Raw genomic sequence first — 16,361 nt, 5'->3', positions numbered from 1 at the left:
AGAGACGCCGTAGTGGAGGGCTCCGGAAATTTCGACCACCTGGGGTTCTTTAACGTGCACTGACATCGCACAGTACACGGGCCTCTAGAATTTCTCCTCCAAAGAAATTCTAGCCGCCGCGGCCGGGATCGAACCCGCGTCTTTTGGGTCAGCAGCCGAGCACCATAGCCGCTGAGCCACCGCGGCGGCCCCAAATAAAGAGTTTCGTTTGGAAGCCATTCTCCCCGTTTTCCTGTTTGCCGGTCTGCAGGCACCACTACGTGAAAATATATGTTTTCTTTAAAGAAGAAGTTTGAGGGGACATACCGTCTTTTCCATTTCCTTTTTTGTATCTGTAAGAAAAATGTGCTGTTTAAAAAAAAAAACAAATTGCCGCTTTAGCTCTTTCCTGTGACCACTGTGCTTTCTGCCGCCGCGGTGTCTCAGTGGCTATGGTGCTCGGCTGCTGACCCAAAAGACGCGGGTTCGATCCCGGCCGCAGCGGCTAGAATTTCTTTGGAGGAGAAATTCTAGAGGCCCGTGTACTGTGCGATGTCAGTGCACGTTAAAAAACCCCAGGTGGTCGAAATTTCCGGAGCCCTCCACTACGGCGTCTCTCATAGCCTTAGTCGCTTTGGGACGTTAAACCCCATAAACCAACCAACTGTGCTTTCTCGAAAACGCTCAATATGAAGCAAGCTGTTTTGAAGCTATTCAACAAGCAGTGATACCCATTGCCTTTTGAGGAAAAACCTTTAATTACGGGTTACCTTGTTCACTACCCCCCTTTTAAACGCATAATTCTACTATTACCAAACCAGAAGGAATCGGTCAAGAATAGTAATGTAGTAACTCTCTTGTTCGTCGTGCTCTCTCTCACTGCAAAGCATCAGATTCCCAAATCTGAGCAATACTATGACATGCCAGTGAGCCCTTGTCTTCCTTCACATTTATTCAAAAGGCAGCTCTTCCATCTTATATCATCCACCCTCTGCCCAGCTTCCGCTCACTCGCTCTCTACGCATACTAATTGCAGATATTATGTACTAAGCTAAATGCAATATTATATTAGTTTATCCGTCAAGCAGAGTGTTTTGATCAATAAATTCATATAATTTGCAGTCTGAGTACCACGTTTTGTAAGCAACCCCAGGGTATATTTCAGGCACACGTCTTCATCTTTGGCCATTAGAATTGCTGGATAAGCGTCCTCGAGGCCGCATGGATAATGTGGGCGCTGTTTAATTAGAAAGCCCCGCCAAGGCGTCGTTGGCTCCTCAGAGCATGGCATGACAGCGCTCTTATATTTTATGCACGTAGCACAAGGATGCACCGTTGTAAAGTCCTGACCTAACAATGCATAGCGCTGAATGCCTTTTAGATATGAGCCAACCAAAGCGGATATATGAAAGTCTCGCATAAGAGGGCCTCTTCCGCGTTGGGGAGCATTGTATATAAACCCTCGTGCCAAACAATATCAGCGAGCTACAGGTTCTCAGATGCTTTCAAACTGTCTGGTGTTCTGCCAACTGCCTATTCGGGGATAGAAATGGCTACATCTTGTTCATTTCCTTCCCTGCAAATTAGTTTGACGACTGGAAATAATTCAGGTTATTTAGGAATTAAATTGTATATTCTTCAGCAATTGCCTCCAGTACGGTGAGTTTCATTAAACGCTATTTACGAAAAGCTCCTTCCAAAATTAGAGACCTACAGTACTAACACCACATCTGGATGTAAGTAGCGCTGTGCGGTTTGGGACCACAAACTGAAATTCTTTCCAACATGTTTGAAATTGCACAAAATCGTGCAGCTTGATTTCCTTCTAATAATTATAACTTTGTCCAGCGTTACATTAGGTGACGATGAGTTGAGGTGAGAACTATTAAGCAGGCGCAGAGAACACATGTGGTTGAAAATGCTCTTCATAATGTATTTAAGCATACAGTCGAGAGGAAAACTTACTTTTTGCCTCCCAATTTTGCTTCTAAGAGGCGTGAACATCAATAGAAAATAAAAATATTGAAATGACGGACGAATGTCACATATTCATTTTTCCATAACCCATCACCGAATGGAATTGACAATGACAGAAAATTACTCAATGCCAGAGTAAATTTGTGTTCCGGTCTCTGTTATTTTATGTATAACAGCTTGCACGGCGCCATTTTATTTTTTCGTTCCTATTCATTAACTTGCTGTTCGCTCGTTATTTGTGCTTTTTTTTTATATGCCATCAGATTTCTCTTTTCTTTCTTTCGTTACATCGGCCGCATTCAAGCAATATGTATTATTTCTCCGCTGCAATATTTTTTTTTGGCGCTGCAGGTATTCGAATACATGAAAAAATAAATTTTTCAGATGCGCAGTAAAGAGATGATTGAAATACTAAAACCTATGAACCGACTAACTTGCAAATTAATATCTATTTTTTATTCACAATTGTAATCACCAGTAAATTATTGTGGCCATTAACCCCAGGCTCACTCCTAGGCAGTCTAGAGTAGGCAAGATTGACACCGTCAGTATGATTACCGAAAAATTTGCAAACGTGGCCAGCTATCTAACGCGTGTTTTAAAATAAATGAGAAAAACGCAAAGTCAAATAATTGATCCTGATAAGCGATTCCCCCATCACCTTTGACCTAACAGCAACAAACATTTTGACAAAATTGCCTCTCACTTTAGGTGTATTCATTCATAGTGTGGTACATTTTATCAAGGCAAAACTTTATAATTTTAAGAAAAGCCCTGATGTTTGCGAGCTGACTCAGCTCTTGCAGAGGGGAGAGTTTGGCTTGCGGCTTTAAGATCATGTTGGGTGGCGGACTAACATGAAGACGGAATACACGGTTGTGAATGGTGAGAAAGGAGTGAGGAAATGGTGTAGACTAGAGGTCTATTGCTTTCAGACACGACGCCGATGTCTGAGGATTGATGCGGAGATGGCTTCTGGTGACTTTTAGCCTTGTGCTTCTCGTTTCTGCCAGCGGCGGAGCAAAGCTCCTGTGCATAGCCAGAGAGAGGTAGCCCTTCAATGCGTCTAGCGTTCGGATTGTTCTTATTGTGCCAACGCTTGAGTAGCAGTGTTTTCAGACATTAAAAACTCCGTTTGTAGGGTTCGTAAAAATAAACTTTTTGGTTTGATAAAATGTCCTCAAATTCACAACAAACCAAAATTACTAATCAGCATGGTAATTCTTTTTTCTTGGCATTTATTGCAGTCGACTGCAATAAACTGCACTCGTCTGCTCGGCTGTCGAGCGGAAACTTCCCGATGACGAGACCACGGCCTGCATAGCCAATGTTTTTCAACTATGAGCTTATTACACCTAAAAGAAACGAGCGACATGATTTCATAGCTTACACTTGGGCAAACACTTGTGGTAAGGATCTGCAGAAATTTAGTTCGTGCTTTCTACTGTCAATGACGAGTAGACCTAGCTACAGCGCAGAACGCGTGTGAGCGATGTTAGGGATTGTGGAAAGCGAACTTAGGTATTTTTGCGAATTCAATTGGCCCGTGCGTGTAGTTTTGCAAACATGACCTGGAATGCACAAGTGTTTATAGCCTAAGAGGCACAAAACTTCAGGGGGAATTCGCATTACTGGGCTGTGTGACTTGGTCCCCTGAGCAATGCTGGAGGCGTTCCTCTGCAGTGGCCAGCGCATCGCTTGTAAGTAAAAAATTGGGCAATTTTATATCGAGGAGACGGTGTCTTAGGCTACGTTTTGGATAATGCGATTTCAAAATCAAATGCAAAAATTTAGAAAAGCGGGTCCTACGATGTAAGAGGAATCCGGATATCAAGAGCCTTTTTGCCGGACGATAGCACACACGCGCGTTTTTTTTAACTTCATTGCACTGCGTTATCAAGCAAACCCTTAGCCGGTGGAAAAAAGGTATAGAATAATAAATTATGCGCACACCTTGTGAGTTAGAACTAGGAAACAAGCAGTAAGCTAAGATGAGCAGTTCTGAAATATACAAACCTCTTGTTTCTAAAGTGCTGACAAAACATGGAGTGCAAGTTAATTTTTCGAGTTTTGCCTTGCAAGCGTGCTCAGGCAACATTAAAACTCTTTGGTCGGCCGTCGCCGTACTACATATTATGACAATGCCCTTACGGCCAGAACATTCCAACATGATGATAGAATCGAAAAGTGGGGCTGTAAGCTTAAAAGCAACTATCTAAGAAGTTATGCGCGCACCTTCGGCGCAAATTATATAAATCACCCTGCTATTCTTACCTGCAGAATACTAGACCCGGCGTCGAGACAAGTTGCTGTAGTTTACGGCTATGGAAATGTCTCATCTTGACCAGTTTTATCAAGCCGGCGCACACGTTCCGGGAAGGTTCTAGCTCCTAATGCAATAATGCAATTGCTTCTAATGCATATAATGCAATACTCGCGTTGATCTTCACTCGATACGTGATACGGTGGGAAAATCCGAGAACTGATTCACAGGTCTTCTTAGTCGTCCAGCATTGCGTGCCAAGTTGGTGTGGGCGCCGATACACACCTGACAGTAGGACCAGTGTTTGACTGGAATTCAGCAACTGCGTAGAAAGAATAAGCTGCTTTTAACGAACTCAGGCGCACCAAGAGAGCCAGAAATACATTTGAAAATAAAAATTACAACTCAGCCTTTTTCAGCCTGAGCAGAAATAACCACGATGTCTTAGTTTTGCTTATCACAAATTGGAAACCAGATATAAAGAATACATGAATGAATATCTCATGTGCATGTGATAAAGAAAAATTTATGTGAACTTTTTTATATCAGAAGGTTTCACCGCCAGGAGTTGAAGACACGAGAGACACCTAGAAACAACACAGACTTTAGTCTTGGTGCTCAGCACAGAGACAGAGCAACCTCCTCGCCTGTCGAATGCATACCGTTGCACAAGTCTCTCCGCGGCAGAATCACAGGTATATTGCGTTCAGGAGCGATATAAAGCCGTAGTATGCGGGCGAACAGTGGCTGTCACAGTGGCAGAGGTCGTACCGTCATGGTGAAACCACCGCTCCCTCAAGAAGCGCAAATATTGCTGGAGCCACTTGGAGGTAACAAGCAGTCGAAGGAGAGCGAAGGGAATTCTAGAAAGATCAAAATAAGGAAAAGTAATAGTTTGCATCGAGACTGGAAGAGGTGTTGGCGAATGGTCTCAATATTAAAATGATGTTGTAATCACGATGATGATCCGAAACACACATGCATCAAGTTCGTGAGCTTCCAGCTGAGACGTTGGTAAGGAAGATTAATTTGGGGTCAGCCCAGGACGCCTGATCTCAGGGCAAGCGGAGGTCACCTCACTGACAGCCTTGTATTTCACGTGTAACGCTTGACACCTGATGGAGCAAGAGAATGTGGATCAGAGAGAGCTCGGATCCACGTCCACAAGGAGGTCAAATAAAATAAATTCATTAACGAGCGCCCGTGTTTGCATTTCCTCTTTTACGTCCTCGACTATGCGCGCTCAACTCTCAGTATGAAATCTTGGAGGGAACGTGACGAGTCACACTATAGAAACAGTCCGGAAATTCTGTTCGGCTGCAGGTCGTTTGCGTGGTGTTGACGACCCTGTCACACCACCTCAACACGAATTCTTTTGAAGCACGTCTATTTCCTCCAGCAATACTTATGTGAAACTTCTGCGTAAACGGTTACATAGCTGCGTTTCAAACCGCAAAAACAATTTCGTCGACGCGTCTCCGCCTCTCCTCTGGCGTTGCCGCTCAAGTGCTCTCTTCCATTCACAATTATTGCGTGTGCACAACCTCGCAAACCGGAGACTTGCCGTGCCGAGCTGCTGGTGTGTTTAGCAGTAAAAGCATATAACAAACAGCGGCCCTGCGTGGGTGCTGTAGCAGTAGTAATGTTGATTTCATTCATCATCAATTTTGGCTTGGACGTCGCAACACACGACAGCAAACGTCACTGCACATTACGCCTTCTCTCTTCCAAAACTGTTGGGGCAGAAATTGAAATGCCTTTGCCAAATGTGCTCCGTAAAAAAAAACTAAGACAACGCAACACTGCTTATTCTTTACGAAGCATTTTCAAGAAAACTACCACACGAAACCTCAGCAAACCTTAACTCACCTGGGAAATCCGAACCCAACTTTTTATCCACCTCTTCAGATGATCTATCTTGAGCTCACACCTATTATACCTCCTTCGTTCCGCCCGACAAGAATTGCTTCTCGTCAACTATTGCGGTCGCTAACTTCCTTGGTTCACAGCGACAGCGGCCTGTGTGCACAGCGCCTCTGATACTCCTCTGCCGGAACCCGCGGAGAGTGGTCGCTGTTGCGTCCATTTCTGCAAGCCACCTGGCCGTAACCGTTGAAACCGCAGAAGACGAGACCGTCGTAACAGTCTGAAGGGCCACGCCAGTGAAGAAAGGCGCCTTTCGGCAAGCCGTGCTGGTCTGGAGTGTACGCTAATTCGCGCTCAGGACTAGGACGGGGGCCCGGGATGTGCTTCACAGTGGCCGCAGCGTAGGTGTAGGCGTCATCAGTGCACGGCGGGCGCACCCGCCAGGTGCTGGTGTCGATTGCAGTAGCCTGCCCATCTGCATGCGCCAGCCTGCAAGATGCCCCTCCACGGTAGGCAACAATGCGACGAAAACGAACGGTTTGAAAGCAATGTGTGCCAGAAAGAATGGCAAGTGCTGAGTTACAGCAAAATGTATGCTTTGGATGGTGTTTTGACACCAGTGAATTCCCCCGGCCTGCGAGCTGAAGAAACCGCGTTCATGAACGCTCTTTGTCTGCAGTTTTTGCTGCCGAAAGCAGTCATACGGAGGCAACGCCGCAGCAAACTGCATGTTTCTGTGCCACTCACAAAGCAAATAAGAAAGAGGAAAGCTTTAAGATTCTTGCCAACGATACGGCAGAGAACTTGTCGTCGTCGTTGAAAACGCGTTCACTCTGCCCTCTCTCTATCACTGTTTCTTTGACGTTCGTGTAGAATGACAAGCTGCTGAGCAACAAGCTGGTTAAGCAGTGTGTTGATGGCTCGGTGGCGAACTTGCTTTGTCGATATCACTGTTCTCTTTCCGAAGTGTGACGTGGCCATTAATTAGCCGAAAGCCGCGTTTACGCGGCATGGTCTGACGTCCAGCGCTCAACAGGCACCTGTTATAAAACCGCCGCATCTATTTTTTTGTTCTTACTCAAGGCGGGGCGCGCGTATTACCATTCACCGTGTGACTGCTCTGTCGTCTTTCCGCCTGGGCGTGTTTTCGATTGTTCAGGAGAGAAGGAAACTTCGAGAAGGTGTATGTCATATACATCGCCTTAGCTCCGAAGCTTCCCAGTGGTCTGTAGATGCCGCCGCTTAACACGTGGAAACGTGCGCGCTTTCGAATTTTTACCGGAGTGCACATTCCTTTGTTCTAGAGGGTTGACGCATGCCCAGGCGCGTGTTTGTTCGCGCCGTGCCGGATTCTTTCATCCTCATTATCAGCCTGACTACTCCGACTGCCGGGCAAAGGCCTCTCCCACGTCCCTTCATTTAATCCTGTCCTTTGCCAGCTGCCGCCGCCGTGTTGCTGGAAACATCTTGACCTCATCCGCTCGTCTAGCTTTCTGACGCCCCCTGCTACGCTTGTTTTTGTCTTGGAATCCACTCTGTTACCCTTAAGGACTAGCGCCTTTTTTTGCATTTCAATTACATGCCCTGCCCAAGCCCATTTGTTTCTCTTAATTTCGACTAGGATGGCATTAACCGCGTTTGTTCCCTCACCTAATCTTGCCGCTTCCGGTCTCTTAACGTTACACCTATGACGTTTCATTCCATAGCTCAGTGCGTTGTCCTTAACTTAAGCTGAACCCTTTTCGTTAGCCTCCACAATTTTGCCCCATAGGTGAGTACTGGTAAGATGTCATTGTTGTACACTTTTCTCTTAAGGGATATTACTAATTGCCAATCATGATCTGAGAGAATCTGTCCTGTGAGCTCCACCCCATTGTTATCTGCTAGTTATTTGTTTCTCATGCTCAGGATGAGCGGCTACTACCTGCCCTAAACAGACGTATTCCCTTACCATTTCAAACACCTGGCTACCAATTGTGAACTGCTGTTCCCCTGCGAGATAGTTGAACATTACTTTGGTTTTATGCATAATAATTTTGGACCCACCGTGGTGCTGTGGCTGTCTAACTCATTGATCATACTTTGTAGTTCATTTCGTGAGTGACTTAGGAAGGCAATGTCATCAGCTAATCGCAAATTACTTATGGCATTCTGCATTAACTCTTATCCCTAGATGTTAAGAATCCAGGCCTCGAAAAACCTCCTGTAAAGAGGCGTTGATTAGCATTGGAGATGTTGTCTCCCTGTTTGACACCCTTCTTTATTGGAAATTTATTGGCGACTTTCTGCGAGGCTATGATAGGTGCGCAGTCGTTATAGATATATTGCATCGCATAAGACTCTTCTACAACCTGATTCCGCAACGCCAGCATGACAGCTGAGGCTTACTTGGGTCAAGTGCTTTCCTGTAGTCAATGTACGCTACATAGAGGGGTTGGCTATATTCTGCGCATATCTCTATCTCCTGGTTGATAGTGTGAATATGGCGTAATGTCGAGCATCCTGTATGAAAGGCAGCCTGGCCGTTTCGTTGACTGTAATATAAAATTGTCTTGTTTGTATTTGCGATTTCCTTATTAACTTCTCTGCAAACAACGGACAGTAAGTTGATCGGTCTGTTTTTTTTTGTTCAAGTCCCTCACGTCTCCTTTTTTAAAAATTAGGTAATGTTTGCGTTCTTGCAAGGTTCTGCTACGCTCGTGGTCATAAGCCTTTGCGTATACACGGTGGCTACTTTTTCTAGCACAATCTCACCTCCATCCTTCAAAAGAAATTCTTATCCTTACTGGCGGGATCCTCCATTGCTGTGAGCTAGTGATGGTAGTGAATTTTTATGGCGCAAGGACATCTGCGGCCAAAGAGCGCCATGGCACAAGTATATTTCATCTGCTCAAGGTGGGGTCAAAGATTCATATCTCAAGCATTCCACCCTGAACAAGCCGTGCACCAGGCCATCGGAAGCTTGTACCCATCGTATCACCGGTGGGTACGCGGCGGCACTGGGGATCGAACCCCGAACCTCCCGCTTGCGAGGCGGATGCTCAGACCACTAGGCCACCGATGCGGTGCTGCCCCCTTGCTTAACGTTGTGATTACGTTGGCTACTGTATAGATTGCTCTAAAACTCTTCGGCTACTTTAATTATCTTATCCCAATTCCCAATGACATTGCCCATTGCATTGCATTACTGCATTATCTGGTTTTTACCTATGCCTTGTTTCTTTTTCACAGCTTTTAGGCTACCCCCGTTCTTTCAGAGCATGCTCGATTTTCTCCATATTAAACTTTCATATGTCGGCTACCTTGAGCTTGTTTATTAAATTTTATAATTTTGCTAGTTATATTCTGCCCGTTGGGTTAAGCTTTTCTGCTTTGGGGTTGCTTAATCAGATCTTTCATCTCCTGAGAAAGCTTGCCTGTATCTTCTCCGACCACCCTACCGCCAAATTCTACAGCGCACTCCTTAATGATAGCTGTGAAATTATCATTCAGTCTTTGAACATTAAGGTCGTCTTCCTCAGTTAGAGCCGAACATCTGTTCTGCAGCGATATCCTGAATTACTGTGCTTTCTTTATTAACGCTAAATCGTTAATGGCGTTCCGTATCACTAATTTCTTACGGCCCATCTTCGGTTGTTAGGTAATTCGAGTCCTGAATTGTTCACTGATCTTTAGAGAATGACAAAAAAAGTACGTCATACTTTAAAACAACAGTAATAAAGTGCGCCATTTTTGAACTTCTGAAAAATTCCGCTGTCTTTTTAGCGCTATCTGAGAAACTGCGGTGGAGCCCAAAATTGGGAGCCCAGGATGGCTTGAACTCTACGACAGTCATGCTTCTCACCAATGGCCTCGGCCAAGTGACCGAGTGCTTTCTTTTCACGACAGCTGAAGTTGCATTTTAAGTAGTTCTGGTGAAGCGCGGCTCGACGACCATTGAAATGATAGTATAAAGGCCGTCGACGTGGTTTTAAATCTGGAAAACCATGCTGTCACGTCATAAAACCAACTTAGAAATGTTGCCTATTTGAAGCCTCGTAATAGCGAAGCCATTATGCGCATTAAGGTCTAAAAAGCATGGCAGAGGTGAGAGCATAAGTAAACAGATCACTCAGAAAACTGGTGGAAATATGACAACACATAAAAAACTCATCGTAATCTGTAAGTGTAAGCACAATGTGCACTGAAGCGAGTATGTTGAAAAGGACCGAGGTGGCCTGAAATGGGTCAAGAGGCGAAAAGACGTAGCTGAAAGCAGGTGTGCATGCTAAAATACAAAGAGGACAATGTAATTAGAAGTATGTGTAACATAATTAATGCTACCGGGATGTTCTGCAAAGGTTAATGTGGTAACCAAAATATTTTGAACGATAATGACGAAGGAGGCGATGCAGAGGAACTTCGATGACCGCCGGTAAATACACATGAATGTCGAGAAACCCTACTAGCAATCTGAAGGCGGAAAGCAGCTCCTGAGGTTGAGATAGCCACTGATCTGTTGAAGGATACTGAGGAGAATGCGCTGAAACTCTCCCTACCCTGCATTGTGTGCATTACTCTATTGATCATCGTTTGTGTTTGCAGGCAATACTAATCAGTTCACATTTGCGTCAAAAATAAAGGCAATTAGGCTCGAAACACGCTAGTAAAGATGTGTTGGAAAGGTAAATCTCTCTTAATTCTAACGAGCATGCAGATAATTGTGTTGCGTGTTTACCTTGCGGACGAAATATTCCTTTTTTTCATTGGTCACTTTTTTTGTTCCAAATTCATCTGAAACAAAACACGTGCAATCATACTTCCAAGACTTATCAAAGTAAAAGTTGCAGCACGAAGCGAGACACGAACGAAAGGAAAAAGAACAGAACAGGGTAGAGAGGGCTATGTATTGTCTCCTGTTTTTTTTTTCTTTGCTGCATTCCTCACCGAGCTTTGCATTTCATGATGTCTACACACATAATTGTGCGTCAAAACGTTTCAACGCGGGATGCATCAGGATGCACAGGCAAGCGTTCTGTTCTAATTAATTCTCAATGGGTAACGAACAGCCCAAGAAAAGAATTTTTGAGGACAACATTTACATTGAAAAAACTGCAGACTCATGACTGCAAGTTAGCACAGAGTGTTTCGCACACGAACGGGAAAGAAGCAATCAAAATAAGAATAAATTGATCTAAGCGTTCCACTGTCGTCGGTAATCGGTTGCGAATCGGAGGGAAGAACACTCCTTACGTTCATGAACCTTTAGTATTCTCTGGAAGTTATGTATGTTTTTGTGCAAAAACAAATTTCAGGACTAGCAATTAGCCCATCATCAAACAATGCGCAGAATGACGCAGTGTGGAACATGCAGAACTATTTTCTACATTCTTACGGCAATTTTTCGAATGCAAATATTTACCACAGTTGCAATTCCATTATGCGTACTGAGCTTTCCTTCCCCAAAAGCGAAATTAAACGCGTTTTTTGTTAGGAGTATTGAGTGTTTTGTTATTTAGCTGAGACCCGCTGTTTCGTCAAGCTGCTTCAGGTTCGAGTTGCATAGTGCTGACATTTACCGCTGTACAATTTTTCTTTAAGTTTGCATGATTTATAATTAATTCTTTTATGCAAACTCCATTGAAGATCCCCCCACTGTTATAACTTCGTGCCTTATGCTCTTAATATTATTTTAAATATTATACAGTGCACGTAATCGATCTAAAAACGATTATTGGTCCATTCATCAATTAATGCGTACTAACAAGAGAATGCGGAGGTGCAGGGTACTATGGTCTGTACCGTAAGTTTGTCACATTCGTCGCATGATAAGTGCTAATCGGCTGCTGTGCTCTACAGAAAAGCCGCACATTCCGCCCAAGTCACATTAAGAAGGAAATGGAAGATTCGGCGGGGAGCATAAAAGCCTGTGCACACCATCTAGGGATAATAGTGTGAAGGTGTTCCTAATTTTCTCACTTGTTCTCGTGTGTATGCCCAATATAACACCAGTAAAAGAGCGAGTGAAAATTTTGGTTAATTTTGATTTCAGTCCGCAGAGCTCAATCAATTCCTACAATAATGCGAATAGCCTCTACAGACATTTTAAGGTATACGTATATGAAGCGTTCGAAGAAAAAAGAAATTAAAGAAACGGGCGTTTGCAACACACTTTTCTAAGAGAGCCCTAATTGTTACGTGCAAGACATAGAGGAGACTTGCTGAAACTTGGCTTACTGCAAAAACTTATCCTAGAGGCTGGCAGCTTCAAATATCTGTGGACGTAATGCTGCGCTGGAAGGCGTGGAGCATGTTTGATCCTTCCTTTTAATTTACGGTATGGGCCTGTATATTTGCGGAGTTTCAACGTTGTGGTACATACCCAAATCATCGAAATTTCGTACATGCTGTGCCGAAGTAATCTTTTCTATAACTATAGGTCAGTGTTTTAAGTATTTGTTTTCAAGGGACTATAAGTAATCACATCTTGGACATTAACAGCTTTCATGGGAAGTATTGACAATACCTTTGCATTGCAGGCTTTGTGCAAGAGAGCTGTATATGTCACCTGCCGCTTGCTTATTTTGCAAAATGCACTTATCACTGACTTCGTTGAATTTTGGAAAAGATATCTCGTTCCGAGTACCAGAAAAAGCAATGTACCTCGGCTTAGACGTGCAACAAGAACCATCAAGAAGGCATGCATGTAAATCTGAAAGAGACTGTATCCCAAACTTCTCGGTCCTGCGAAAGAAGCACAACTCTATTGCCTAGCGCAAAGGACGAACCTTGAACATGCCGTACACTATGAAGTTACATCCGGAAGCAATTTTTCGGCTTCGTAGCAATTCTTAGGATTGTTCTATAGCTTATCTGCCCGCCGTGGTGGCTCAGTGGTTACGGCGCTCGGCTGCTGGCCCGAAAGATGCGATTTCGATCCCGGCTGTGGCGGCTGAGTTTTGATGCAGGCGAAATTTTAGACGCCCGTTTACTGTGCGTTGTCAGTGCGCGTTAAAGAGCCCCAGGTGGCCCAAATTTCCTGAGCCCTTCACTACGGTGTTCCTCATAGCATGAGTCGCTTTCGGACGTTAAACCCCAAATATACCAAACCTTCGCTTATTGAGCTGCGCGAACATTAACCCGGGAGAGAAGTGGGTATTTCTGGCGACTGGGATCACTGTCGCTTTTTTACCTGTTTTAGTATAAGGGATACATCAGCTCCTTCAGAGGGTGCTCACTGTACTGACTGCTCGCTGCGGATAGTATGGACAATAGAGTGAAAGTTAGAACAAATGGTTTCTTCATCGTAGGGCATTCCCAGCACTCTGGCTGTAGTAGAAAATTGTCAGCCGACCGTAAGTCAGGTATTCAATTTAAGAGCCAGCTGAGCACTTAACGATGCCTTACAATGACCTTACTGTAATATTGAAGTTAAGCATTGCATCTGCACCTGAGCAGCAACCTTCTTCCAGCCCGCCAGGGCTTCTAAGTGAAGGCAAGTCTCGTGTCCCGCGCATTACGGACTGACGTGTGCAGGAGAGCATCGGCCATTTCCTTCGGGCTCCACTTAATATGATCTAAGTTCTTTTACCAAGAGCGCCTCATGTAATTATGGTTTCTAAAATCTCTAAACCGTTAACAGTTTCAGTAATTGTGAGATATAAGTCTGTAATGGCATTAATATGCATAACTGTACTGAATGAGAAGTAAAGAATCCGAACTCTGTGAATCACCTTGCTAGTCACCATGATAAGTTTTTTTATCTTCTCCAACAGTGGTATTAAGATCGTGCGAAAGCCGTCATTGTACCTCTGAAAGACATTTTTGAAGGCTTGGTAGAGTTTTCACTGCAACACCCGGTTATCGGTGTCAAAGGCCGACGAAGATCGAGTAACGCGAACGCCATGTTACTATAGACTTCTGGGGAGAACGGAATCGTTCTTAATCAGGAACGTCTTTCGCGGAAGGTAAGGAAGATGTTTTTCAGGTAACTGCAAGTTTTCTCGGTATTTGGGACGCTTCAAGGGGAAACTACAACCACCTACACTCATTAGTGTTTTGCAAACACTTGAATGCGCTTCGAAACCTTGCCTCTGGTTTTATAGCTTACTTAAATTTCAGGGCCGATGTCATGTAAGGCAACGGGCCACAGCAGCAAGTGAGTAATGTTTACGTGTTACAAAATGAGCTGCAGTTGAAAAAGAAAAAGAGCGGTAAAAAGAGCGGTAAGAAATCTGTAATTGATGAAGTGAATGAAAGAAAAGGGACGATATATTTTTACCTAATAGCAGATGGCTTTTAAATATAGAAAAGTCGGGTACATTGAGGAAAGACCTCTTGTGCGATAGAACACAATTTCCGTTGCAAGGCAATCTATAAGAATAAAATTGACTTAGACACGATCAATATAGCAACCAAAACATTACTCACATTGGCCGTTGCACGATAACAACCAGAGCATCGTGAGGAGCAGCGCGACCCGCATTTTGGGCTCCACCAGGCTTCCAATGTTACCGCAGCAAAAATTCTGGCAAAATATATTATAACGTTCTGCTCAACGTTTAGTGCAAGAATAAAAATGTCCCGTTATTTCCACATCTTGTAGAAACGATAATAATGATTTTTTTGTTCCACGTGGTTACTATGCCAAAAAATGCGATTGGCGCAGTTACGTTTTGTACTGAAAGGTACCGTTTGCATTCTAGAATGCTATATGATTGCTTCTCTACAATACAACAAACTAGCTTTGAAGTTTCATATATCAGAACTCAGTAACGAGGGGGCGTCAGTGCTTATCTGGATACAGCACATATACACGTTCAAGCTTTAGAAAAACTTCTGCAGATGGAGACAATCATCTCTACCATGAGTGGCGCGAATGAAACGTCCATAAAATGGCTGGAGAAATATAGAAAAGCGATTATAGTCCCAAGAATGTCAATATTTCTCACAAAAACTAATCTAGATCACTTTTTCGGGAAAGCTGCGTCCAAAGGTGGCTCTAGAGAGTTAGACAAGAAAAAGCGCTACTTCACATCTTTTCTTCTATGCCCATATTGCTCCCTATTGTTCTGTGTATGCTTTTCTACTGCATTGCATTCTATTAAAGAGGGCTGGATATGAGTTACGCAGATAAAAGGCATGACACTTGATCTAGGTGAAGTTCACTATCTTCAAACTGCCGAGCCGAAAGACACTGCCTATTTTGGCGGCCGTTCGTTACAACCATAATATCAAGCTTCAGCCAGCCCGCTTCAGACTTCACTTTTGTGGTGTTTATTGTTGAAGTTCAGCATTAATGGTACGTGGTGGAGGACTATTCAGCAGGGTCTTTGTCAGCGGACATCTAACTGCGGGGATTTGGTGGAGATCTTTAAATTTCGGTTACTTGACTGCAGAGATCCAGGGATGAATAGATGTTTAAAATGCGTTTCAGTTGCTTTTTGGCGAATACAGCAGCTGTCTCTATAAACTGTTCAATTTTTGAGTTATTCAAACGTAACTGAAATATTTAAGTATTTAATTCTATGCATTGCATACCTTGTATCTTGTCTAGGAAGATGGGGAAAGCTAGTGTTCAAAATATTTTTCCAGAAATATGGCTTTTATATGGGCTTTGCTTGTAGAAGCGGAAACTCACTTAAAAAGTACGGTAATAAGCGCTACATACTTATTCCTTCTAAAGATGCTTAGCGCTTCTGTTGCCAATATAAACTAGTGTACAATGAAACTTACAAGTATATAGAAGAACTATTGCACACCAATACTGAGAATATAACCATTGGTAACGAGGCTCATTCATGGATATAGGAGCAGTGGCAAAACAGCAAACAGTGGAGTAGTTGAATCGCTTTTCTCTAGGTGTGTCTGTACATTGTAAATTTCTTTTAATTGAAACTGAATGACATCATAACGTATAAGACACCATAAGGCAATAACGCTTCTCCGCGCGTCGCTTCCTCAAATGTTAGTGATTGGACCTGAAGAAAACCGCGAGTAGCTGTTATCACAGTGCACACATTTAGTGAGCGAATTGCGACACGTTGCTATCATTGTGCAAAAGGTGAGCAGACATCGGTGCTCACAATAAGGCATACACGCGTTTCTGTTCTGTGCGTTGTCTTTTTATAAGTGTCCTTCCAAGAACGTGCGGAAACATGTGGGAGAACACCTGTTATATGTAGTTCTGTTCTGCAGGTTCGTGGCAGTTTTATTCTCAGTCAGTGCTATAGAAACGAGCACCACGTTTTCAATTGCTTATTTTTTCTTTTTTTACTGACAATGCAACTGAAACGGA

General features: G+C 43.7%; 1 protein-coding gene across 1 annotated transcript; it reads right to left on the bottom strand.

Annotated features, from left to right (window-relative positions):
- Window positions 1–4,278: 4,278 nt before the first annotated feature.
- On the bottom strand, window positions 4,279–14,549 carry LOC149346328 (uncharacterized). The gene is made up of 4 exons (XM_089541296.1): window positions 14,495–14,549; window positions 10,803–10,858; window positions 4,391–4,541; window positions 4,279–4,346 (listed from the first exon to the last, which is right to left on the bottom strand). The coding sequence occupies exons 1-4, from the start codon at window positions 14,547–14,549 to the stop codon at window positions 4,279–4,281; spliced, it is 330 nt and encodes a 109-aa protein (XP_089397422.1).
- Window positions 14,550–16,361: the final 1,812 nt, after the last annotated feature.

Source organism: Amblyomma mixtum, chromosome 4 (assembly GCF_055824585.1).
Source record: "Amblyomma mixtum isolate Tamu chromosome 4, ASM5582458v1, whole genome shotgun sequence".
Classification (NCBI taxonomy): domain Eukaryota; kingdom Metazoa; phylum Arthropoda; class Arachnida; order Ixodida; family Ixodidae; genus Amblyomma; species Amblyomma mixtum.
Note: the sequence above shows the minus strand (reverse complement) of the source record. Positions and strands in the feature narration are given on the sequence as shown.